Source organism: Neofelis nebulosa, chromosome 2, assembly GCF_028018385.1.
Source record: "Neofelis nebulosa isolate mNeoNeb1 chromosome 2, mNeoNeb1.pri, whole genome shotgun sequence".
NCBI classification, from domain to species: domain Eukaryota; kingdom Metazoa; phylum Chordata; class Mammalia; order Carnivora; family Felidae; genus Neofelis; species Neofelis nebulosa.
The window spans coordinates 4,540,789-4,564,538 of record NC_080783.1 but is presented as its reverse complement, the minus strand read 5'-3'; the positions used below and the strand labels follow the sequence as shown (position 1 = coordinate 4,564,538).

Sequence of the window (23,750 nt, the reverse complement as noted above, 5' to 3'; positions counted from 1 at the left end):
TGCCGAGACTTGAGTCCTAGGCTCCTCATCTCTCAGCCCTGCCTGGCTTCCTTCCTTCCTGGGTGGGGCTGTGGCCACTCTCTTGGCATCCTGGCTCCCTGGAACCGAGGGGACCCAAGGGGCCGTGTCTTCCACGTTGAGCCCCACGGTCATCCACCTGCTGTCCCCCATGTGGCTGCTGGGTGCCACTGGAGGAGACCCGGTTCTCAGATACAGGCCCCCAGGCCCCCTGGTCCTCGGGGAGCTTGTGTTCCCCAACAATTCAGTGTTGGAGGCGCTGTTTCTCCTCTCCTCCCCGTCAGCCATCCAGTCCTGCTTCACTCAGAGCTTGGGCTCTCTCAGGAGCGGCCACCCGTCCTACCTTCTGCCCGTGAGTGACACACATTTGCTAGAACCCGTTTCTGCAACGATCTTTCTGTCCTTCTTCCGTGTGTCTGGCGAAGGGAGTCCCTCTCGACCGTCTGCCCCCAGGTGTGGTCCTCTTCTGCCTCCGTGGGGGTCTCGCTCTGTAAGTGATGTGTTCTTTGCCTTTCCCTTGTCACCCAGCTGCCCCACACTTCCACCGGTCGCTCAGCCCCGTGGACTCCACCTCTTTATCTTCCCCGGAAATGCTTCCTCCCTCCATTCCCCATCTCACTGCCCTTTGTTGAGGACCATATCATTTCTCGCCTAGGCCTTTGCCACAGACTCTAAATTTGCCCCCTGCTCCGTTCTACCCAGAAAGAGCCTTTCAGGTTCGAGCCAGTGGCCTGACCCAGCTCCGGTGGACCTCACCAGCTTTACTCCCTGGTGCTCCATCCTGTGCCGGGCAGGTGTGGTTCTTAGAACACATCTGCTGTGACAGGACCCTCATGCCTTTTGCACAGGCGCCTCCTTCCTGGGAGGCTGTGCCTCACCGGATGGCGCACGCACTCCTCTCTTCCCCTCCTCTTCCTCTCCGACGCCTTCCCGGTGCTACCAGCAGAGGCTCATACCTCTGTGTTGTCATTTACCTCGGGGCAGAGCATTTATCACACCACGTTTCCAGTGTTCATCAGCACGTTTGGCTCCTCTCTTGAGGCCGCCGGCTCCTTGAGTGTAGAGATGGGGATTTTATTTGTCTCTGCTCTTTGGTGCCCGTCGCAGAGCTAGCCCACGATTGGTATTCCCTGAAAGCGCGTTGGACTAGTGCATCTCGTTAATGAACGTCTTTCAGCGTTCCTTCATGGCGCTGCTCTTTTTTCCTGTTACGTACGTAGCTGGGGGGCTGAACCGAGATCATCCGTCGAGGGTTTCCAGGCTGGAAGTGGCTGCCCTTAAATCCGTGTATATTTCTGCCCCGGGACCCTCGGCCTTTCTAATTCCTTCTATTTCTCTAGCCTCCGTATCAGCAGTTATCTTGAGGGGTGGCCTGTCTTGGGTGAAAAATCTTTACAAACAAGTACAATTTGATGTGAAATGTCCTTGGGGACAATAACCAGCTAAGAGAGGATGCAAATTTCACAATCAGAGTGCTTCAGATCAGCTTCCTCTTTGCCTCTCTGGGAGGCATTTTGAACACTGCAGCAGGAGGTTAGAAATCAAGGGTTCCGTCTCATTTTGCCGCTGAGCCTGTGTGCGCTCACAAACAATGGCAAAAACATTTCCTTCTACTATTTTTTTTTTTTTTTAAAGCCGCCCAGCTTCTCCAAAGAAGTCCACCGGGAAATACAACCCGGCCTCTCTTCCACGTCCAGAGCCTAACTGGCTGATGTCCAAGTTGCTATTTGCAACGAAGATACCTTTCAGAAGAACGAGGGCAACCAGCCCATCCTCCGGAGGGCTGCGGGTGCCCTTTTCATTTTTAATGAAGAGCTCTAATTGGCTAAATCTGGGCACTTCCTTCGAGCAGGTAGCGGGGTAAGTTGCAGACCACACGCACGAGAGAAAACAACACAAACAATTGACTGAGGCACACATCTCTGCTGGCGCTCACTGGGCAGTCATCGAAAATGAAGGTGTGGGAGCCTGTTTAATGACACGGAAAGCTATTTGCAGTGGTTATGGGAAAAGATTAGGTTACAAAACAGCACTGAACAGTCTTGTTTTTTTTAAAAACCAGATACATACAGGCACAGAGAGAAACAAACCTAGAAATGTATAGGCCGGTGTGTGTTTACCTGTGGATGATGGGGCGAGGGACGCTTTTCTTTCCTTTTTGCCTGTCCGTATCTTCGAAATTTCCGTAATGGATCAGAGTTATGGCTCGAAACAGGAACAACGGAGGTTGATGATAACAAACCCATCCCCCACCAGCCACAGCAACAGTTCACGGAGTCTCAGAAATGGCTAGCATTCCAGGGTCCCAGAACGCGCTCAGATTTTCCATTGCCCTGTCCGGGTATAAGCAGCGATCTCAGGAAGTATGTACCGAGTACCTCCGAGAGGGTGAGTCTGAAGGACAGGGCAGGGGTGGTGATAAAGTGAGAACAGTCTCGGGGGCCTCCCGGACCTGACCTTGTACGTGTCAGTGTCTCTAGTGGAGAAGAAATGGCCCAACGAGGACAGCAGCACCTAAGCTTTGGTTCGACTGTGTGGGCAGCCCAGCTTCGGCTGAGTCCTCTCCTCTGAGGGCAGATTCTTGCTGTCCTGACAGGCGACTCACGAAGGCCTGGGGCCGGTGTAGACGGCCTCTGTCAGGAACCAAGGGTACATTCTCATCTCGGCCTGCCAGAACGACTTGTCTCTGTCTTACGGGGATTAAGGAGACACTGTATTGTCTGAACAGCCTCTGATACAAAGCAGCTTGGGCAAACACTAACACCCCCCATCCCTCATCGCCGTCTTTGATGATGATTGTGGTGACAGGCTGTTACAGCGGCCTGAGGTTGGCAGGACACAGAAAAAGGAGCTCGAGCCACAAGGCAGGAGTTAATAAAGACGAGCCCATCGAGGGCTGTTGGATTAATGTCATTTTAACTTATTTCTAAGTGGGGAAGTAGGACTCTGAGCCCACGTCCGACACACAGCTCCCATCTACCTTCCAGCATCTTCCTGAGGCAGCGCCCGGCAATCTCCCAGGTGCAGAAGTCCACAAGAATGCTTTTCTGCTGTTTACTTGCTCTCTTCCCCGTTGACACGACCCGCCAAGCCTCGCTGCATTTTGTGAGGCCGGGCCTGCTCAACGCTGGCCATCATCTGCCCCCCTCCTCCCCATTACTCGTCTTTTTTTTTTTTTTTTTTTATTCTTGAGAAAGCGAGTGTGCGCATGAGTAAGCAGGGGAGGGTCAGAGAGAGAAGGAGAGGAGAGAGCATCCCAAGCAGGCTCCACACTGTCAGTGTGGATCCCAACTTGGGGCTCGAACTCACAAACCATGAGATCATGACCTGAGCCGAAATCAAGAGTCGGACGCTTAGCCGACCGAGCCACCCAGGCGTTCCCCCCCCCCCCCAACATTACTCAGTCTATACAAAGCTTTCAAAGGAGGTATTTCACAGCCTCTGGATCTGAGCTGAGAGGTCTCTAGTACTTGATCTTTGAAGTTATTTTTTAAAAAGGTTATCTGTAGTTTTTGCAACAAATCTGCATGGTAGGTGGAATTTGCAGGTGGGAAACTTGAGGCTTAAAAGACCAGTGACTTGCATGAGGGCCATACGGGCAGGAAGTGGCAAGGTGGAGATCTCAACTACTCTGGCTTCAGAGCTGTCCGTCAGGCCACCCACCTGCCGTATCATTTGTTAAACTCTCTCTCTGAGCCAGGCACCGTGCTAGGCATTTTCCAGAAGTTACTTCTGAACTTTTCATTCAGTCATGGATCCACTCTTTCGGGAAGTGGAGAACATCTTCCATGCAGCCCCTCAGGGCGGGGAGAAGTGTGTCTTCTCTGAGCGCTTCACAAGAATTTCTGGATAAACTTGCTGCAAGACCCAGAAGGCAGGACAAGGCAGGGGAGGTCACCAGCCTCGTGGACTTGGTCCGTGGGGCAGGTAACAGCAGCCTGCTTCTCACCCGGCCACACCAGCAGCTCTGCACGCAAGCTCCCATTTTCTCCAGCTGGATTCAGTTTTTGAGGTCTGGGCAATGATCTCAAGGTTAGGGACGTGGGAGATGACGGTGACCCCACAGCCAGCACACCCTGCTTGAGATGGGAACCCCAGCTATCACTGGACAGCTTCATGATCCGGCAACCACCAAAACATGGAACCGTGTTTTCTATCGCTGGGGGTCGCTGGAGTCCTTGGACAGTCCTGGCTGCCTTCGCCCTTCTCCTTACGCGATTGCCGGCCAGTCCCTCTGACAGGCAGAAGGGGTTTCATGCGAGATGACATACGCAGGGAGTGTTATGAAGCAGTCTTGTTGGATCATCATTGCTGCTCCATTTCCTCCTCAGGGTTGCCATGCGGGCTGATGGGCTGGAGACACTTCCCCGGGGGCAGGGTGATTGGAGCCCCAGGGCGGGGTCCATGGGTGGGGGTGGGAGCGACTGTCTGGGTGCTGGGCAAGTGCCAGCCTGTGGGGGGCAGGGGACGTGGGGGAGAGACTTGGGAAGAAAATACAGCCGTGTTTTCTAATGAAGCCATTGCAAGAAGTTTCCCTCCTGTGGATAGACTCCCCAGCTGGCTCCGAATGAGGGACGGGGAAGCCACTGCCCCAAGACTTTGATGGAGGAGCTGTTCCACTTTATTTCCCTGGCCTTCTGCTGAGGCTCTCCTTTGGGGACCTGCCACCTGCCCCTTTCTGTTCTGTGTTTTCTTCTCTTTCCCTTTCTTCCGAGATGCTAAGCTGTGAGACTATCAGGCATAAATGTTTACAGTTGAAAGGGCTGATGTGAATGGACAAATCCTTAAGGGTAGGGGGGAGATTGAGAGAGAGACCAGCCGGCCATTTCAATCCTTACAGTTTCTCTCTGAGCAATGGCCACCACTTAAATTTTTTCTGAAGTGACGGATGGTTGTGGCTGGTGATGATGTTGTGGGCACATTCTCCCTGGACTGCAAGCGAAACCCTGCATTTTGGCAAACTGAGAAATGATTTAAGGAACAGACTTTGTGAAGTCATCTCCACTGTGTGCCCCACTTGCCCCTGAAGTAGTATCTAACTTTCTAGAATCTTCACCAGCATCCCTTCATCAACACCTGGATGAGAGAAAAGTTTTATGTATGCAGGTATGTACGAATTTTTAAGGTGAAGTAAACTTTGCATATGGAGGATTGCATAGGTCTTAAGACTACAGTTGTATACATTTCGACAAAGGAATGCACCTGTGTAAATGACATTCCAATCAAAATGTAGAATATTTCGCTGTCTCCAGAAGTTTCTTTGTGTTGGCTGCCATGCTTCACCCACAGGCAATCACTGTTCTGATCTCTCTCATGGGTTAGTTCTCTAGAATTTTCTCCTTTTTGGTGTCTGGATTCTTTTGCTCAGCATAATGTCTTTGACATTCATCATATCGTTGTGTGTGTGAGTAACTCGTTAATTTTTTTTTTTTTATTTCTGAGTCATATTTAATTGTCTGGATATACCACAATTTCCAAATTCCCTCTTCTATTGATATTGATGGGCATTTGGGTATCTCTGTTTTTTGGCTATTATGGATAAGGCTGCTGTGAACATCTTTGTGTAAGTCTTCTCATGGACATATGTTCTCGTTTCTCTTGGGTAAATACGTAGAAGTGGAAGAGCTGGCAGGTGTATATTTAACTTTAAAAGAAATTGCTGAACATATTAGTGAAGTGATTGTATTATTATGCAAAGTACAAGAGTTCTGGCTGATCCACACTCTTGGTGAGATTCAGTATTTGTCGGTGTTTTCGACTTTAGCCACTCTGATGGGTGTGAAGCAGGAAATTTTTCCTCGTGGTTTAAAAAAAATTTTTTTTTCAGTGTGTATTCATTTTTGAGAGGGAGAGAGAGAGAGAGGGCACAAGCAGGAGGGGCAGAGAGAGGGAGACACAGAATCCAAAGCAGGCTCCAGGCTCTGAGCTGTCAGCACAGAGCCCGACGCAGGGCTCGAACTCAGGAGCCGAGAGATCATGACCTGAGCTGAAGTTGGACGCTTAACCGACTGAGCCACCCAGGCGCCCCTCCTGGTGGTTTTAATTTGCATTTCCTTGATGATTAGTGATGTTGAACGCCTTTTTTGTTTGCATCTTGGCCATTTGCATATTTGCATATTTGCATCTGATCAAGGCTTTTGCCTTGGCTTCCATTTGACTTGGCTTCCATTGCCTCTTCTAATTCCTGACAGTGGGTTGTAGGTTTTCAAATGGGACTTGGCAAATGATCCGAAAGCTGACGAATCTACCTGAGAGGCCATCAAGGGTCAGGGAAGGGGCATAGACACCTGTAATAGAACATGTCTGGAAGGTGCTGGCTGGAGATGTGCAGGGACTTCCCGACTGTACAGGGTGTGTGAAAAGAACTTAGGTGAACAAGGGAGAGGTGATCGTTCAGCATTGGTGTCTCTTCCAACACTTGGCTTTTGGCAATTTCCACTGTGTGCCACCTTACTTGCAAAACATGGGCCCTCGATGGGACTCAGTTTCCTGGTCTGTAGATTGGGGATTCTCATGCCTTGCGGGCTTGCTGGAGGACCATCGGAAGTAAGACTGTTGGAAGTGTTCAGGAATGCGTGAAGTTCTACCAATATCAAATCACCCGATGGGGGCGGCCCCTCTATGACACCTTGCTCTTTAATATCCTTCTGATGCTTCAGACTCCTGTTGAATCAGGCCATGTGTCCTCCCCTCAATAAATCAACCACTCCTCTGGGGTGTGGAAAGAGCACACAGTTTTCCGGATTATGTATCAACACCCATGAGCCTGGCACCTTGTGTAGGTAAACCTCCTGTGGAGACATTTGGAGTTGGTGCGAGGACTTTGAACAGTTATCTCTGCTTGAACCTGGCCAGAGAGTGCCTTTCTTGCCTCGGGAAAAGTCATACTTTCTTTCTCTCTGCCTGGATTTCAGCTTGCCTCGTCTTAACTAGAAAAGCATTGTCCAATAGTTCTCTTCGGTGATTGTTAAGGAGATTAGCTGCTTCCACAGGTCTGGCGCTGGATTCTGAATGATTTTCTTTACCAAGTTAAATTAATCCAACCGGGACAAAAAAAGTAAACATGCATGCTTTTTACTGATATGCTCATGAGGGAAGGAGGTCTTCCTCACTTCCGTTTAAAGCAAGTTAACTTCAGACAGGGGGGGAAAAAAAGAATCAGGCTTCTACTCATCCTTTTCTCATTTTAATTATCTCAGATTTAAAAAAGAGGGTCAAGGAGAGGAGTCTGATAATAAATAGGGCGAGGCTGACAAGCAGGCTACTAACGTGAAGAGAGTAACTTTACTGGAACTTTTCTTTTTGGGAAAATCTCTTCAAAAGGCTCCTAGATTAAAGCTCTGATATCCTTTTTTGTGTGTTGAATTCTGAATTCTGAAGCTTGCTGGTTGGAAGGAAGCACAGATAATTTTTCTTTTTTAATCCCAGGAACTCAGAGACTCAAAGGTTTTAAAGTCCTGCACCCATGGTGAATTGCTGACTAAAAGGGGTTGGAGCAGAAGTGGGTCCCGAGGTGTGGAGACCATTGTCATCAAGAGTAAGAAAATGAAATGGCTCTGTATGTAGGTCAACGACCCCCTCTCTACTGTAAGGTAAAAAAATTAAGGATGACCTAAAATCTACTATGTATAAAAAGATTCTGGAGAAGGTAGCTCTTTCTTGTCAAAGTGATAATATGTTTATACTACCTGAAGCCAGACCTCCTCGGAGTCTAACTTTAGGGGGACTCTTTAGAGCTGAAAAGCTGTGGTCGAAACCCCAAGCCCTTTCTGACATCTATTACCTTTTTATCCTTCAAGGTAGTTGGCTATGTTATTGTAGAGGTGTTCAATGGAATCCGCAAGCATTTTCCATTATAATCATTGATATCGAAGGGATTCTAAGTCAGCTGTTGCATAGTTCTGCCTGAACTTCTGGTATATTCATCACTTATCTCAAACTTTCCCCCAAAAACCAGGATTTAAATAAGTCAAGACTGTCAAATTAAATCACCAGGGAGAAAGATTCATACGGAGAGACACATAGAGGCGGACGAGGGATGCGAAGAAGAGGAGGAGGAGGAGGAGAAAGAGGAAGACAAAAGAAAAGAGGTTTAAAAAGCTCCATGTTAATACAAAGGCATTTGAAAAGTCCTTATTAAACAATGTCCTGGACCTTTATGATTTCTGAAAAACCACCTGAAGCCAGGAAATTAGTTTCTATCACACAGTGGATAAGCTGTAGCCCTAACGGTCTGCATATATCTCAGCTCTTTATGACATCCAGATGTGAGCTTGTTGGCTTGTCAGAAGAGCTATTGATGGAATTCACAATATTTTGTGCTCTGAGTAGGTGTTTCTTTCTCATTTCTTAGTAAAAAGCAGTATTTTTCTGATACTGTAAAGCGGGAGGCTGGAACCTAAGGTGTGAAGCAAACTTAGTTTTTAAAACTCTTTTTATTTTTAAATTATTTTAAATTTATGGAAAGAGTTGCAAAGATAGCACAGAGAATTTCCAAATGCCTTTCACCCAGCTTTCACTAAAGGTAAGCTAGAAAGTAGAGAATGCCTGCAGCTGAGGATAGAAATGGATCACAAGGTTTGAACTTACCAACATGATTGGCAAACACTGAATTTCTTGACCTCCCAAAGGGACTCTGGGCTCCCAGAGTGGGACACAGTGAAGAGGTCCCAGGCAGAGCCCAGTGACTCTCAGAGTTGAGGAGATAGATATAGGGGTCTGGGGAGGCCAAGGCAGGTAGAGTTTGCGAGGCAGAGTACTGGGCAGGGGGTGTCTTCACAGAGAAAGAACTTTGCGGAGTGTCCCCTTGCGTATTCAGTTGAGTATTGATTACTGTGTGTGTGTGAAGGAACTGCTCAAGACTGGAGAAATAGCACCCCAAAAGAGAGGGAATCATACCCATGGTATGTAGAAGTTCAGGAATAGTGTCTGTTCTCAACAACCAGGGTTTAAAACCGCATATATAATGGGGCATGGTTAGATTACTAAGAAGGGTGTGGTCTCAGTAGTAGGGAAAAAATTAACTTTAGTCTTAACACTGCTCTGATCCTGCCTAACAAAGCTTAAAAGCAAGACCCAAGAGGATCAAAGTGTTTCTAAGTAACTTTACATTTCAGAGTAGAGATCAAAAATATTGATAGGTATAGAAAAATATCCAGCACCTGATAAGATAAAGAGAAAAAACAACAACAACTCAGTCAACTAAAACTGACCCAGATGATAGAATTAGTGGACAGGAACTTTAAAATCGTTATTAAGACCATTTCCGTATGTTTGAGAAGCTAGAGAAAAGGTTGAACATATTAAGTAAAGGTGTGGAAGATACAAAAAAGACCTAAGATTGGACTTCTAAAGTTGAAAACCATAATGTCTGAGATGAAAAATACATTAGATGGGAATAATGGCAGATCAGGTATTTTAGAACAAAAGATAAACCAATTGCAGAAGAAAAAAAAAATGACAGCACCAGTGAGCTGTGGAACAACTTAAAATGGTGTCATATACGTGTAATTGGAGTCCCTGAAAGAGAGGAGGGGATCATACAGAAGAAATGTGAGGAAATAACTACCAAAATTTTTCCAAATATGATGAAAATTATAAGCTCTCAGGTCCAAGAAACTCAAGGAATCTCAAGGACAAGAAACATGAACAAACTACGTCAAAATACATTATTACCAAACTGCTTATAATCAGTGATAAGGAGAAAAATTTTAAGCTGGGGAAAGGGCATTATTACAAAAGAACAAAAATAAAGAAGACAGAAGACTTTTCACTAAAAAATGTTAAGTTGAAAGACAGTGGAGCTATGTGTTTAAAACACTGAAAGAAAAAAAAAAAAAAACCCTGGCAACCCAGAATTCTCTACCTAAAAAAGCACTTTTCAAACATTCAGGTGAAATAAAGACTTTTTCAAACACACAGACACTGAAAGGATTCATCACTATAAGAAATGTTGAAGAAAGTCCTTCAAGCAGAAGGAAAATGATACTAGGTGAAATTTTTGATCTCTACAAAGAGATGAAGGAAACTGGAAATAAGAACTACCTGGGTAAACATACAAACTTTTTTCTTATTATTTCAATATATTTAAAAGAGTATGGGCTATTAAAACAAGACAAAATTTATTTCAGGAATTGTAAGTAAAATATGTGATACCATTAACACAAAGGCTAGGAGGAGAGAAATGGAAGTATGCTGTTGTACTCTATATGAAATAGTATAGTTAATACTTGAGAGCAGGCAGATATAGATGTATACACTATAAACCCCAAAGCAACCACTAAAATAACACAACAAAATTTTTATAGAATAAGTCAAAAAAGGAGACTAATGGAATCATAAAAATTCCTTAATTAATACAGAAGGTAGAAAAAAGAAGATACAGTGAACAAAGAATGGATTGAAAAAAATAGCAAGATGTTTGATTTGAACCTAGCCATATCAAAATCACATTAAGTGTAAATGATGTAAACATCCAATTAAAAGGCAGACTATCAGATTGGATTTTAAAAAAAGATCCAATTACAGGCTGCCAACAAGAAATCTACTTTATTTATTTATTTATTTTTAAAAATTTTTTTTAATGTTTATTTTTGAGACAGAGAGAGACAGAGCATGAACAGGGGAGGGTCAGAGAGAGAGGGAGACACAGAATCTGAAGCAGGCTCCAGGCTCCGAGCTGTCAGCACAGAGCCTGACACGGGGCTCGAACTCACGGACCGTGAGATCATGACCTGAGCCGAAGTCGGATGCCTAACCGACTGAGCCACCCAGGTGCCCCAAGAAATCTACTTTAAAAATAAAGGCAAAAACTGAGGTTGACCTTCAATCATTTGTCAGCAAGAAAACCTTCAGTCCACAGTCCCTGAGGAGCTGAATTCTGCTGATGATCATATGAGTTTGGCAGCAGATTCTTTCCCAGTTGATCCTTCATATGAAACCCTGGCCCTTGTTGACATCTTGATTGCAGTCTTGTGAGTGACTCTGAAGTAGAGAACCTAGCTAAGCAATTTCCAAACTTTCACCCACAGAAACTTTGAGATAAGAAATGCGTGTTGTTTTAAGTCTCTAAGTTTTTGGTGATTTTTTATGCAGCAATAGATAACTCATGCAGATGGAAAAATATATACTATGATAACACCATTCAAGAGAAATCTATATTAACATCAACTAGATATATTAATAGGGGACTTAGTAGATTTTAGAGCAAAGAATAAAACCAGAGATAAAGATATCTTTTCATAATGATAGAGGTCAGTTCTACATAATAATGCTAAACATCTGTGTACTTAATAACAAGGCTTCAAGATATTTGAGGCAAGGGGCGCCTGGGTGGCGCAGTCGGTTAAGCGTCCGACTTCAGCCAGGTCACGATCTCGCGGTCCGTGAGTTCGAGCCCCGCGTCAGGCTCTGGGCCGATGGCTCGGAGCCTGGAGCCTGTTTCCGATTCTGTGTCTCCCTCTCTCTCTGCCCCTCCCCCGTTCATGCTCTGTCTCTCTCTGTCCCAAAAATAAATAAAAAACGTTGAAAAAAAAAATTAAAAAAAAAAAAAGATATTTGAGGCAAGAACTGATAGAACTATAGAGAGAAATAGACAAAATGATTATAGTCAGAGATTTCAACACTTCTCTTTCAATAACTTGTAAGACAAGTAGGCAGAAAACAGAAAGGTATAGAAGTCTTAAATGACAGCGCTAGGCATCTTGACTCATTTGGCATATATAGAACACTCCTCTCACACCCCTCTCAATAACTGTGGAATACAAATTCCTGTCTAGTGTACATGGAACATTTGCTAAGACAGAATATATTTTGGATAATAAAAGAAGACTCAAATTGAAAAGGAGTAAAGAGATACAAAGTAAGTTCTCCTACCACATGGAAATAAAATTAGAAATCAATACTAGAAAGATATCTGGAAAATACCCAAGTATTTGAAAACTAAATAACACACTTCTATATAACTATGGTTCAAAGAAAAAAATCCAAAGACAAATTAGAAAGAATTTAAAATAGATTGAAAATGAAAATATAACGTTAGCATTGCAGGAGTTAGCTAAAGTAATACACAGGGGGACATGTACAACACCAAAAGCATGCCTATATTAGAAAGTAAAAAAAAAAAATCATCAAATCAATGACATTAGTTTCTATCTTTAGAAACTGGAAGAAGAGCAAATGAAACTCAAGGTAATCAAAGAAGGAAATATAATAAAGACCATAGTGGAAGTTAGTGAAATAGAAAACAGTAAACAAACAAACAAAAAAACCCAATGAAATAAAAAACAAGACTGATCAGGGAAGAAAAGAAAAGAAACAATATAATGAATTCCAATATCATGAATGAGAGTGGTGATAATACTATAGCTAAAGATTAAGGGGTGCCTGGGTGGCTCAGTTGGTTAACCATCCAACTTCAGCTCAGGTCATGATCTTGCGGCCTGTGAGTTTGAGCCCCGCGTCAGGCTCTGTGCTAACAGCTCAGAGCCTGGAGCCCATTTCAGATTCTGTGTCTCCCTCTCTCTCTGACCCTCCCCTGTCATGCTGTCTCTCCCTGTCTCAAAAATAAATAAACGTTAAAAAAAAATTAAAAAAAAAGATTAAAAGGATAATAAAGAACAACTTATGTCAATAAATTCAACAACATAGCTGAAAGAGATAAATTTCTTGAAAGATACAAGCTATCAAAGCTCACCCAAGAAGAAATATTTTCAGTAGTACAATAGCCATTAAAGAAATTGAATTAATAGTTAAAAACCTTCTCATAAAGAAAACTCCAGGCCCAGATTGCTTCATTGATGAATGCTACCAAATATATTTTTAATTTTTTTTTAGAGAGGGAGTGGGTGAGTAGGGGTGGGGGGGGGAGAGAGAGAGAGAGAGAGAGAGAGAGTGAGAGAGAATTCTAAGCAGGCTCCATGTTGAGCATGGAGCCCAATATGGGGCTCAATCCCATGACCTTGGGTTCATGACCCAAAGTGAAATCAAGAGTCAGATGCTCAACCGACTGAACCACCCAGGTGCCCCACTACCAAACATTTAAGAAAGAAATAATGACAATTTTATACCAGCTCTTCAAGAAAATGGTTGAGGAAGAGACACTTTCCAACTCATTTTTGAAGCCAGTGTCACTCTGATATGAAGACCAGATAAAGACATTACAAGAAAAGAAAATTACAGACCAATATCTCTCATGAACATAGATACATAGTAAAATTTTTCCAGCTAATCAGACCCAATAATTTATTAAAATGGATAATATTCATGATCAAGTGTAGTTTATCTCAAGATGGCGAGGTTGGTTTAACATTTGAAAAACAATCAATATAAATCATTATACTAACAGACTAGGAAACACACTGTATGATCATGTCTAAATATGCAGAAAAGGTATTTGAGAAAATTCGATATCCATTAATAATAAAAACTCTCAGCAAGCTAGAAATAGAGGGGAGCTCTCTCAATCTGAAAAAGTTCATCTACAAAAATCCAATGTCTAATCTCTTACTTAATGGTGAAAGACTTAGGCTTTCCTCTAAGATCAGGAATAAGAAAAGTTGTCTGCTGTTACTACTTCTCTTCATCATTGCCCTGGAGATACTAGCCAGTGCAATAAGGCAGGATAAAGAATAAAGTGCATCAGCTGAAGAAGTAAAGCTATGTTTATTCAAAGATCACACGGCTGCCTGCATAGAAATCTTATGGAACTTACAATGAGTTATGAGAACAATTAGTGAGCTTAACAGGGCTCCAAGATACAAGATCAATATGGAAAAATAAATTATTAATTTTGTATAATAGCTACACATGATCAAAAATTTACAATAAAAAATAGCATTTACCAAGCACCAAAAATAAATATTTAGGGAGAAATCTGACAAATATGTGCCAGCCCTGTACACTGAAAAGTAAGAAGCACAGCAGAGAGAAATTAAAGACCTAAAGGAACGGAGAGCTTTCTTGTGTTTATTATGTCCATTCTCCCCAAATCTATAGATTGACCTATGGGTCAACTGGGGAGATTCAAGGTTGATTCTGACCCCAGTCCAGAACCCTGCAGCTTTTTTTTTTAAATAGAAATTGACAAAATGGTTTTCAAACTTACATGGAAATGCAAAGGAGCTAGAATAGCCAAAACATCTTTGACAAAGGACGACACCTAAGAACCTACACTACCTGACTTTGAGGTTTCTTATAGAGCTCTAGTATTCAATACAATGTGGTACTGATGTCAAAATTGACAAACAGCCCAATAAAATAGAAGACAAATATAGAGGAATGGCTCTACCACGGAGCTCTGGTAACCTTGTGTGTATCCACACAGGCTGTGCAAGCAAAGGTCTTGAAGCCCTGCTGATCTAAGTCTTGGCAGGAGTTGTCCTTCTTGGTGTGTGGGACGAGGCATTGGCACCATTGGCCAGTCCTCTTTTCACGGTGTACATAAGTGATAAATGGTCTGAACTTAAGAGTGGCTCTTTACCAGTTGAATCAGTCAGGCTTTGTCCTGTGTGTACACTTCAGAGAGTCCAGAAATAAACCCATGCACATGTAGTCAGTTGATTTTAGACAAAAGTGCAAAGGCAATTCAGGGCAGAAAGGAAAGACCCTTTGACAAATGGTGCCGGGACACTCGGACATGTGCATGCAAAGAAGAAATCTTCGATCTATACCTCACACCATATGCAGAAATTAACAAAAAAATGGGTCACAGACTTAAATGCAAAATGTAAAATTATTAAATTTATAGGGGAAAATTTAGGAGGAAATGTTTGTGACTCTGGGTTAGGCAAAGATTTTTTTATTTAAAGATATTATAACCCAAGGTAATTTCTAAAGAAAAAAATTGACAAGCTGATTCCACCAAAATTAAGAATTGCTATTCTTTAAAAGGCATTTAAAAAATGTTTATTTATGTTGTGTGTGTGTGTGTGTGTGTGAGAGAGAGAGAGAGAGAGAGAGAGAGAGAGAGAGAATCCCAAGCAGGCTCCGTGCTCAGTGTGGAGCCTGAGGCGGGGGTTTAATCTCAGGACTGTGAGATCATGACTTGAACTGAAATTGAGAAGATGCTTAACGCACTGAGCCACCCAGTCGCCCCTAAAAGGCATTTATTTTCCTAAAAGGCATTTTTAAGAGAAGACAATACAACCCATAGGTTGGCAGATAATATTTTCAAATTATATGTCTGATGAGGGGCTTGTATTCAGAGTATATAAAGGAATCTCAGATTTTAAGAAAACAACCCCATGTAAAAAAAAAAAAAAGGGAGGGGGGACACAAGATTTGAACAGGCACTTCACTGAAGAAGACCGATGGATGTCAAATAGGTACATGAAAAGATGCTCAACATCACTTGTCGTTAGGGAATTGCAACTCAAAACTACAACAGGATATTTCTACACACCTATTAGAAGGTCTACAGTTACAGAGTTTCCATAAGCAACCACTACCGAGGATGTGAAACAACGAGAACATTTGTACCCTGCTGGTGGGAGTGCAATTTGGCACAACCACTTTGGAAACAGTTTGGCGGTTTGTGAAAAGGTTATCTTTCAATCGCCTACAGGCCAGCCATTCCACCCCTAGGCACACGTCCAGGAGGAATGGAAGCAGGCACCCGGACAGAGGCTAGTACACAAATGTTCATAGCAGCTTTATTTGTAATAGCCCCAGACTGGAAACAATCAAGTGTCTTTCAACACACGAACGGATGAACACATTGTGGCAGTCCCGTACCGGGGAATACCACTCAGCAATGGAAAGGAGTGAATTATGGATCCACGGCACAATATGCTGAATCTCCAAGTAATCGCGTTGCATGAAAGCAGCCAGATAAAATGTAAAACACTGGCAAATTCAGACTAAATTATAGGGCTAGAAAAGCAGATGAGTGGGATAATAATGGAGGAGGGGAGGGGCAAAACAGTGGGGCAGGGAAACGTCTGCCGGTGATGGGTGTGCTCACTCCCTTGATTGTGGGGATGATCTCGTGAATGCATATTGTCGTGAATGCATAGGTCCAGATTTATCAAATTGCGCACTTAAAACAGGCGCAATTCGGGGCGCCTGGGTGGCTCAGTCGGTTAAGCGCCTGACTTCAGCTCAGATCACGATCTCGCGGTCCGTGAGTTCGAGCCCCGCGTCGGGCTCTGGGCTGACCGCCTGGAGCCTGCTTCCAGTTCTGTGTCTCCCTCTCTCACTGCCCCTCCCCCGTTCATGCTCTGTCTCTCTCTGTCTCAAAAATAAATAAACGTTAAAAAAAAAATTAAAAAAAAAACAGGCGCAATTTACTGTATGCCAATGACACGTGAGGAGAGCTGCTTTAAAAAGTATATGTTTAGGGGGTGCCTGGGTGGCTCAGGGGGTCAAGCATGGGACCCTTGATCTGGGCTCAGGTCACGATCTCACGGTTGGTGAGATCGAGTCCCCGGTAGGGCTCTGCCTCTGACTGTGCTGAACCAGCTTGGGATTCTCTCTCCCTCTCTGTCGGCCCCTCCCCCGCTCCTGCAGGTGGGCGCTCTCTCAAGGTAAATAAACGTAAAAGAACATATACGTATAGTTGGCATATTTTTTCCTTCAGGCACCCTCAGGTGGTTCTCCCGTCTTTCTCAGTCCCTGCTCTCATCTCGAGTGACACTGGTCGCTGGTGGCCCCGCCTGGGTCACCGAGAGCCCGGTGGCCCCGCCTGCTCTCCGGACTGCGGTTTTGGTTAATCCCCACCACCGTGATAGAAGGCCAAGAAATCGCAACCCCGAGGGCAGCGACCAGACCATTTTGACTGACGGAGTGTCACGACGAGCAAACGCAAGCCGCCTGCCTCTCCCGGGACTTTGCGGGCCCCGCGGGGACAGACACCCCGCAAGGGGAGCCGCGGGGGTCGGCCGGCAGCTGCAGAACTTCCCGAACCCCGGGCCCTGGGCGGGCGCCCGAAAACGCGGGGCACAGCTCGGCTTCCTGTGGGACTCCGAGGCCCCGCCCGAGGAGCTAACCATTTATGTCACACTGTGACAATTATTCTGCATAAAATTATCATTAAAAACCCTAATTTTTCAGCCTCCAACGCCGCCAGTGGCCTTTTAGCATTCGTCAGCGCCGGCGTCTGCAGGCCTGTGATCACCCCGCTCATTACCTCGGTGCGGCGCCTCCCGCCTCGCGCTCGCAATCAAGCGCTAATTACACCCGCCCGGGGGCCGGGGGGCCGGGGGAGCCGGGGTCTGGGGTCCGGGGCTGCGAACTGGGGTCCGGGGGTCCGGGGGAGCCGGGGTCCGGGGCTGCGAACTGGGGTCCGGGGGGTCCGGGGAGCCGGGGTCTGGGGTCCGGGGCTGCGAACTGGGGGCCGGGGGTCCAGGGGAGTCGGGGTCCGGGGCTGCGAACTGGGGGCCGGGGGGTCCGGGGAGCCGGGGTCTGGGGGCCGGGGCTCCGGGGGAGCCGGGGTCCGGGGCTGCGAACTGGGGTCCGGGGGTCCGGGGGAGTCGGGGTCCGGGGCTGTGAACTGGGGTCCGGGGGGTCCGGGGAGCCGGGGTCTGGGGTCCGGGGCTGCGAACTGGGGGCCGGGGCTCCGGGGGAGCCGGGGTCCGGGGCTGCGAACTGGGGTCCGGGGGAGCCGGGGGAGCCGGGGTCCGGGGCTGCGAACTGGGGTCCGGGGGTCCGGGGAGCCGGGGTCTGGGGTCCGGGGCTGCGAACTGGGGGCCGGGGCTCCGGGGGAGTCGGGGTCCAGGGCTGCGAACTGGGGACAGGGGGAGCCGGGGGAGCCGGGGTCCGGGGCTGCGAACTGGGGTCCGGGGGTCCGGGGGAGTCGGGGTCCGGGGCTGCGAACTGGGGTCCGGGGGTCCGGGGGTCCGGGGGAGCCCGGGTCCGGGGCTGCAAACTGGGGGCCGGGGGGCCCGGAGAGCCAGGGTCTGGGGTCCGGGGCTGCGAACTGGGGGCCGGAGGGCCGGGGGAGTCGGGGTCCGGGGCTGCGAACTGGGGGCCGGGGGGCCCGGGGAGCCGGGGTCTGGGGTCCGGGGCTGCGAACTGGGGTCCGGGGGTCCGGGGGAGCCGGGGTCCAAGGCTGCGAACTGGGGGCCGGGGGTCTGGGCCGCAAGAAGGATCCAGTACTTTGCCGGGCGCGGTGGGGTCTGGGTCTGGGGTCCTAGGGGCTCCGGGTATGAGTCGCGACGCAGGGGCTGGGGTAGGCGCTCAGGTCGATCCGGGGTCCCGGGCCCGGGGTCAGAGGCTTAGGGTCTGGGGCTGACGGTGGGGGCCGGGGTCTGGGGCGGGTGGTGGGGAGTGGGGACCGAGGGCGGGTCGCAGTCCGGGGTCAGGGCGGGGGACCAGGTGGAGCGGGCCGTGACGGACCGCGGGGACCCCGGAGGTGGCCGGGGCCGGGGCGCGAGTCTGGGTGCGGTGAGGGCGCGAGGTGTGTCCCGGATTCTGGGACACAGGACGAGGCTGGGTCCAGGGTCCAGGGACCGGGCCGGGGACCCGTTGGGTCCTGAGGATCCGCGCAGGCCTTGGGGATCTGGGGGCGGGACCAGGGGCGGAGGCCGCGGGGTCTGGGGCGGGGCCTGGAGGCGGGGCCAGGGGCAGAGGGCGTGGCCGGCCTCTGGAGCCTTGGCCCCGGATGGGGTCAGGGTCTGTGGCCCCCGCCCGGGCCGCGTGTCCTTACCCGAGCGAGGCGGCGGTTCGGCAGAGGTGCAGGGGCGCCAGGCCCTCGGCGCTGAGCAGGTCGGGGTCGGCGCCGTGCTGCAGCAGCAGCTGGGCGCAGGCCGTGTGGCCCCCCAGGCAGGCCTCGTGCAGGGCTCCCTGGCCACCGGGGCTGGCGTCGGGGTCCGCGCCGCGGCTGAGCAGGTGGCGCACGCAGGCCGTGTGGCCGCGGGCCGCAGCGATGCACAGAGGCGTGGTGAGCTCCCGCTTGTACTCCAGGGACCAGAGGCCTGCGGGAGAGGAGAGGTACAGTGAGTGGGGGACCGGTGGGGGGCCGTGTCCCTTAAGGCCCAGCTAGCGTGAAACCATCTCTTAGAAGTAGCTACCGGGTGGACACGTAGGTACATAAAGAAAGATAGACGGTACAGAGGTATGTAAAGACGCAGCCGGTTGGGACCAAGAACCCCAGTGAGTTCCAGCTAGAGGCACAGATCTAGCTAGGCGCCCAGAGAAAGAAGAGAAGACAAGAGAAGAGAAGAGGAGAAGGGCCACCTCCCACCCTAGGGTGACAGGTGCAAAGACAAAGGCAGAGGGGCAGAGAGAGATCTCCAGGAAAACTGAAGTGTAGGAAGTGGGGAGGAGAGTCTCACAGGCCCAGGAGAGGGAGATGAAGACCCAGGAGGGAGAAAAGGAATAAAAAGAAGGCTAATAGGGGCCAAAACCGAGCCGGAGGGAGTGGACCGTATTGAGAAGCAAGAGGGGTCTTGCCAAATAGGGGGGCGACTGAGGAGGAGGCGAGGAATTGAGGAATGGAGAGCCGGCCAAGCAGGTGGATGGTGGGAGAACGTAAGCCAGGAGTTCACATTTCCCAGGCTCTGAATTAGGGACAGCCTGAGGGAGGAAAGCGAGCTGTGGATTTTTCTGGAATCCAGGTCTCTCTCGTTGAACCCCAAACTTATCCCTTTATCATTAGCGGGAGAAGACAGTCGGCGAAACAAACTGACCCCCTGCACCAAGGTTGCTCAAGGAAAGGCCTTAGAAAGTTTAGTCCTCTTGGAAGCCACTGGGTTTCAGAAGCTCCCTTTGATGTGCTGTCCACATTCAGCACCATTCTGGTTTGTTTCTTTGCGCCTTTTAGGGTTGTGTGTGTGCGTGTGCGCGTGTGTGTATCGGGTTGCTCTTTCTTGACGGATGAATGGAGCAGGTGCTACACATTGTACTTCTCTGAAAACTTTGGGCTTTCAAAAGGCCCATGGAAGGTTGTTAGCGGCCAGGAGCGCTTGTGGAAATGGGGGAAGCAGTCCCTGGTGAATACACTTCAAGGGACAGGATTTCACATGGCAGGAATGCCTTCTGATAATGATGGAAGAATCGATACCATGGCTGTAATGAGCGGCAGAGGAGACCCTTTTCACAGGCCACCTCCTTCCTGGGACCCATGCTGAGCAGGTTTTGAAAGACCACTCATAATTACCTACCTGCATGCAGTGCGGGGTTCCAGCCTGCCCTGTGTCCCCGAGGCCCAGCCCGAGGGTTGTTGCACACTTAGGTGGGGGATGTGCCTGTCATCCCGGCAGTGGCTGGTGGTGGCCAGCTGGGCCCTGGCACGTGGGCCCGCACGGGTTTGGGCGGCCCTTCCCGGTGGAGACCGGGCGTGATTCGGAGGGGGATAGATGCATATGGTCCCTGATGGTAACGGTGGGCTACATTCCTGCTCCTGGTTCTGACTGGACTCGTTTTCCTGAGCTGGGAAGTCTACTTCCCGGGCCAGGGAGGGCAAGGAAGCGGGGGAGCACCCAGACTCCATCCTCTGGGGCACACCGAGTTCCCAGCCCAACTCCACCCACCCCAGCAGCTCCCTTCACCCACCCCTGGATTCCTGAGTCTTCCCAAGGACTGAAGGAAGGAGTCTGGGCTGGGCGTTGAGCTCAGCCGGAGCTTGAGGCCAGCACCCCCGTCCGGGTCCTGGGAGATGGTGGTAGGCTTCCACTTTCTTGAAGGTCTTCAAGAAAACCCGAGTTCTGAGGCAGCTGTGTGGACCACAGAGCCTGAATCAGCTGCCTATACCGCCCACTCCCCGGTCCTGGTTCTGCCACCAGGAGGAACGTGGACACAGGCTTCTCCCCACGTGGCACATCCCTCCAAACGTCAGCTCCTCATGCCAACGCTGTCCTTGGACTGCGACTGGCATTCCATCCTGAGTGCACCGAGGTACTGGGGGGCTGGCCCTGTGAACCTGCTGGTGTACTTCCGTCCCCATGACTCCCTTCAGGGGGGGCTGGGATTGGCCACCAGGAAGTTCTCATGTGGGACAGGGTGCTGTCCGCAAGCCGTGTTTGGTCATTTCTGCCGCGTGGTCAGCTGCAAGGAGTGTCGAGTGGCTGAGCCCAGGGAGCACGGACAGCCGCAGCCCTGAGTGCCACCCACCCTCTCTTCCCGGTCCGCACGGAGGCCGTAGGCCAGCACTGGCACTCAGGGCTGCCCCATCCACGGTGACAGCTCACCGCCTTCTCGGTCAGCCTGCCCTAACTTTCTGTTGTGCGGGCGTGCCACACCATAGAAACCCAGCAGAACTCAGAGGTGGAAAGATTAAGGGAGAAAAAAGGAAGATGCCTTTGGATTCAGACCATGGGTTAACATCAACACTTCTTTGAAACTGCAACGTTTGCGTGTGGTTGAGTGTGTCCAGGGCTGGGTGGTACGTAATTAAAAAAATTAGCATTAATTGAGCATTCAACAATTCACCGAGCCCTCCCCGACCCCGTAAGTAGACTTCCTAGCTCAGGAGGACGAGTATAGCCCTTTGGCCGTGTTTTGGGTTTATTTCCCTCTCCCTGTGTGGGGTATAAACAAGACCGTGTCCGTTCTTTGCAAACTGACCTTCCGCATTCTTTGCCTGCCGGAGCCCACAGGTCAGACACATGGGACACGGGACGCTGGCCGTTGGCCCACCGACCGCAGCGTCTCAGATCCTCTTAGTCTGGCAGAACTGTTGTGCCAACGCGTGAACCCTCGTGGTAAATGTGTTGCATCTGGACCCCCTGGGAAAAGGGTGCCCTAGGTGGAGTGCCAGCCGAGAAGGCCCTGGCAACAGCCTGGTGGTCAGGAAGTCTCATCATCCCGAGTGGGGTAAAGGGGTGTCTTTCTCCTTGGGGGGGGGGGTCTCTTGCCGGCCCAGCACATAGCAGTGTTCAGGCTACAAGAATGCACTCAGACATACGACTTAGGGACCTCTGATTTCTTCCCCTCCCTCCCCCGTTCTCCGGCTCCCTTGGGTCCCGGGCGGAGCACCTGCTAAGGGCTCTCCCTCTGCTGATGCTGGCTGTGCCCCAGCCACCCTGCTGTAGCTGTGGTGCTCACAGGTTCCTAGAAGGCCCTCAAGCCGAGCTACAAGCCAGGGGACAGCTCCGGGAGCACTCGGACGCGAGGCGTTCCTTCTCCGTCTCCTGCCTCCCCGGATTGCAGGCACAGGCACTGGTAGACGAGCACCCAAACCGATGCCCTCTTTGAAAGACAAGAGACGCTTCCAGCATCAGACGGGCACTTCTTACCATCCTTTCTTTTGGCCTCTCTAACTTGATTTCTCGCATCTCAGAAACCAGATGTCACTTATAAACACCCTTTGCTCGAGTGTGTGAAATGTGGTGCCCCCGTGAGCGGTCTCCACCCTGGACTTACATGTCCAGCGGGGTGTTAGTGGCTCCTGAAAAACAACTAGCCGAGCTTTAAAGGAAAAGGGGTACCTGACAGTCCGAACGTGGCTGGGGATTTCACCTGCCACTCCATCTCATCCTTCTTGATCTCGAACACCACATTGGCATCCTGGAAGAACTCGTTCATGAGCAGCTCAAGACGGCTCAGGTCTCCCGTGACCAAGGCAGCATGGTACTCGAGCACTGGGGACCCGGCTCTAGCTTGAAGCTCTTTCTCCATCTTCTGAAAGATGTGAAGCTCTCCCCTAACCGGCTCTGGCCATCTCTCCATTGCCAGGCTGCTGATTTCAGAAGAGTTCTTCAGGAAGGGGAAAGATGGTCCTATGGAGTGTGAGCTATTTCTATTGTCATTACTCAATTGTTATCCAGTTGGGGCTCGGTGGCGGTGTATTTATAACTCCTGCGGGCTCCGCTGTGATCATGGTTACTTGATATGATCAGCATCGTGTGACCACTGGGATGCCAGTGTGCTCAGCCAGCGCCTTGTGGTTATATAGATTCGACTCCCGGAGAGCGACACATCCATTTATCTCCAAGACAGCTCTGCACCCAAGGGCGGACACCCTCAAGTGGGCGGGGCTTCTCTCTCCTGCTCTATAGGATGTCTTCTTCCTTTTGACCTATCACTTTCTCTGCTGCTGTGAACAAGGGTGGGTGGATGTGTGCCCCGAGGGCTGTGTCAGCCCTGAGCACGTTTGAAGGAGGCCCAGCTGGACGCTACAAATGACTAGGCTCTAGGCAAGCGTCCCTGCGTGGGCGGCTTCATAGGGCACACCAGAGATTCCCAGAGGCATCATCTGGGGTCCCTGGTGGCCTGCGAGTCTCTTCCAGTTGTTCAGGACTGACCCCCTTGCCGCAGACGGGAAATGCCACAGTTTTCTGGTTTTTAAATGAATGGTAATAGCTTTTCGTTGGTAGCTTCGTAATTACTCGTTGAAGTTTTAGTGAAGGGCTTTATTTTCTCGCCTAAAAATTAATGAAATCATTTTTTCTTATGATGTAGGTGAGACGCAGTTCTTACATCTTTTTTTTTTTTTCTTACTCTTGTTTTTTTTCTCCTACTAGGAAGTTAGAATGGGCCACTGTTGTTGAGTGGTGCCATCCTTCGCCATCACTGTGTGAGTTATAATAAAACCCTGTGACCAGAGGCTCGAGGGAGGACGGAAGCTCAGGAGGGTGCTGTCCGGATGGGCAAAGCGGAAGCGGTGGGACACATGCCCAGGACAGTTACACACACAGGGGTCCCGAGGGAGGGGTAATAACAGCAGCCACCATCCAGTGGGCCCAGCGTTGGACACACACCCGTGGGGTCGAGTCGCTACGTGGATCCTGAAGCTGTAAACACCACAGAGACAACAGGACTTCTTTCGTACTGTTTTCCGCAGTGGTTGTACCAAT

At 49.2% G+C, this 23,750-nt stretch overlaps 1 protein-coding gene across 2 annotated transcripts in view; it reads right to left on the bottom strand.

The window, feature by feature from the left end:
- ASB18 (ankyrin repeat and SOCS box containing 18) overlaps nucleotides 1–22,715 on the bottom strand; it is a 51,919-nt gene extending 29,204 nt beyond the window's left edge. The window contains exons 1-2 of one of the 2 annotated variants that reach the window (XM_058700284.1): nucleotides 22,383–22,715; nucleotides 18,662–18,929 (exon numbers count right to left, since the gene is read on the bottom strand). In XM_058700284.1, coding sequence (XP_058556267.1) covers nucleotides 18,662–18,929; nucleotides 22,383–22,623 — 509 coding nt within the window. In that variant the 5' untranslated portion in view covers nucleotides 22,624–22,715. The remainder of the gene's footprint in view (nucleotides 1–18,661; nucleotides 18,930–22,382) is intronic. The other variant, XM_058700274.1, reaches the window with a different exon arrangement.
- Nucleotides 22,716–23,750: the final 1,035 nt, after the last annotated feature.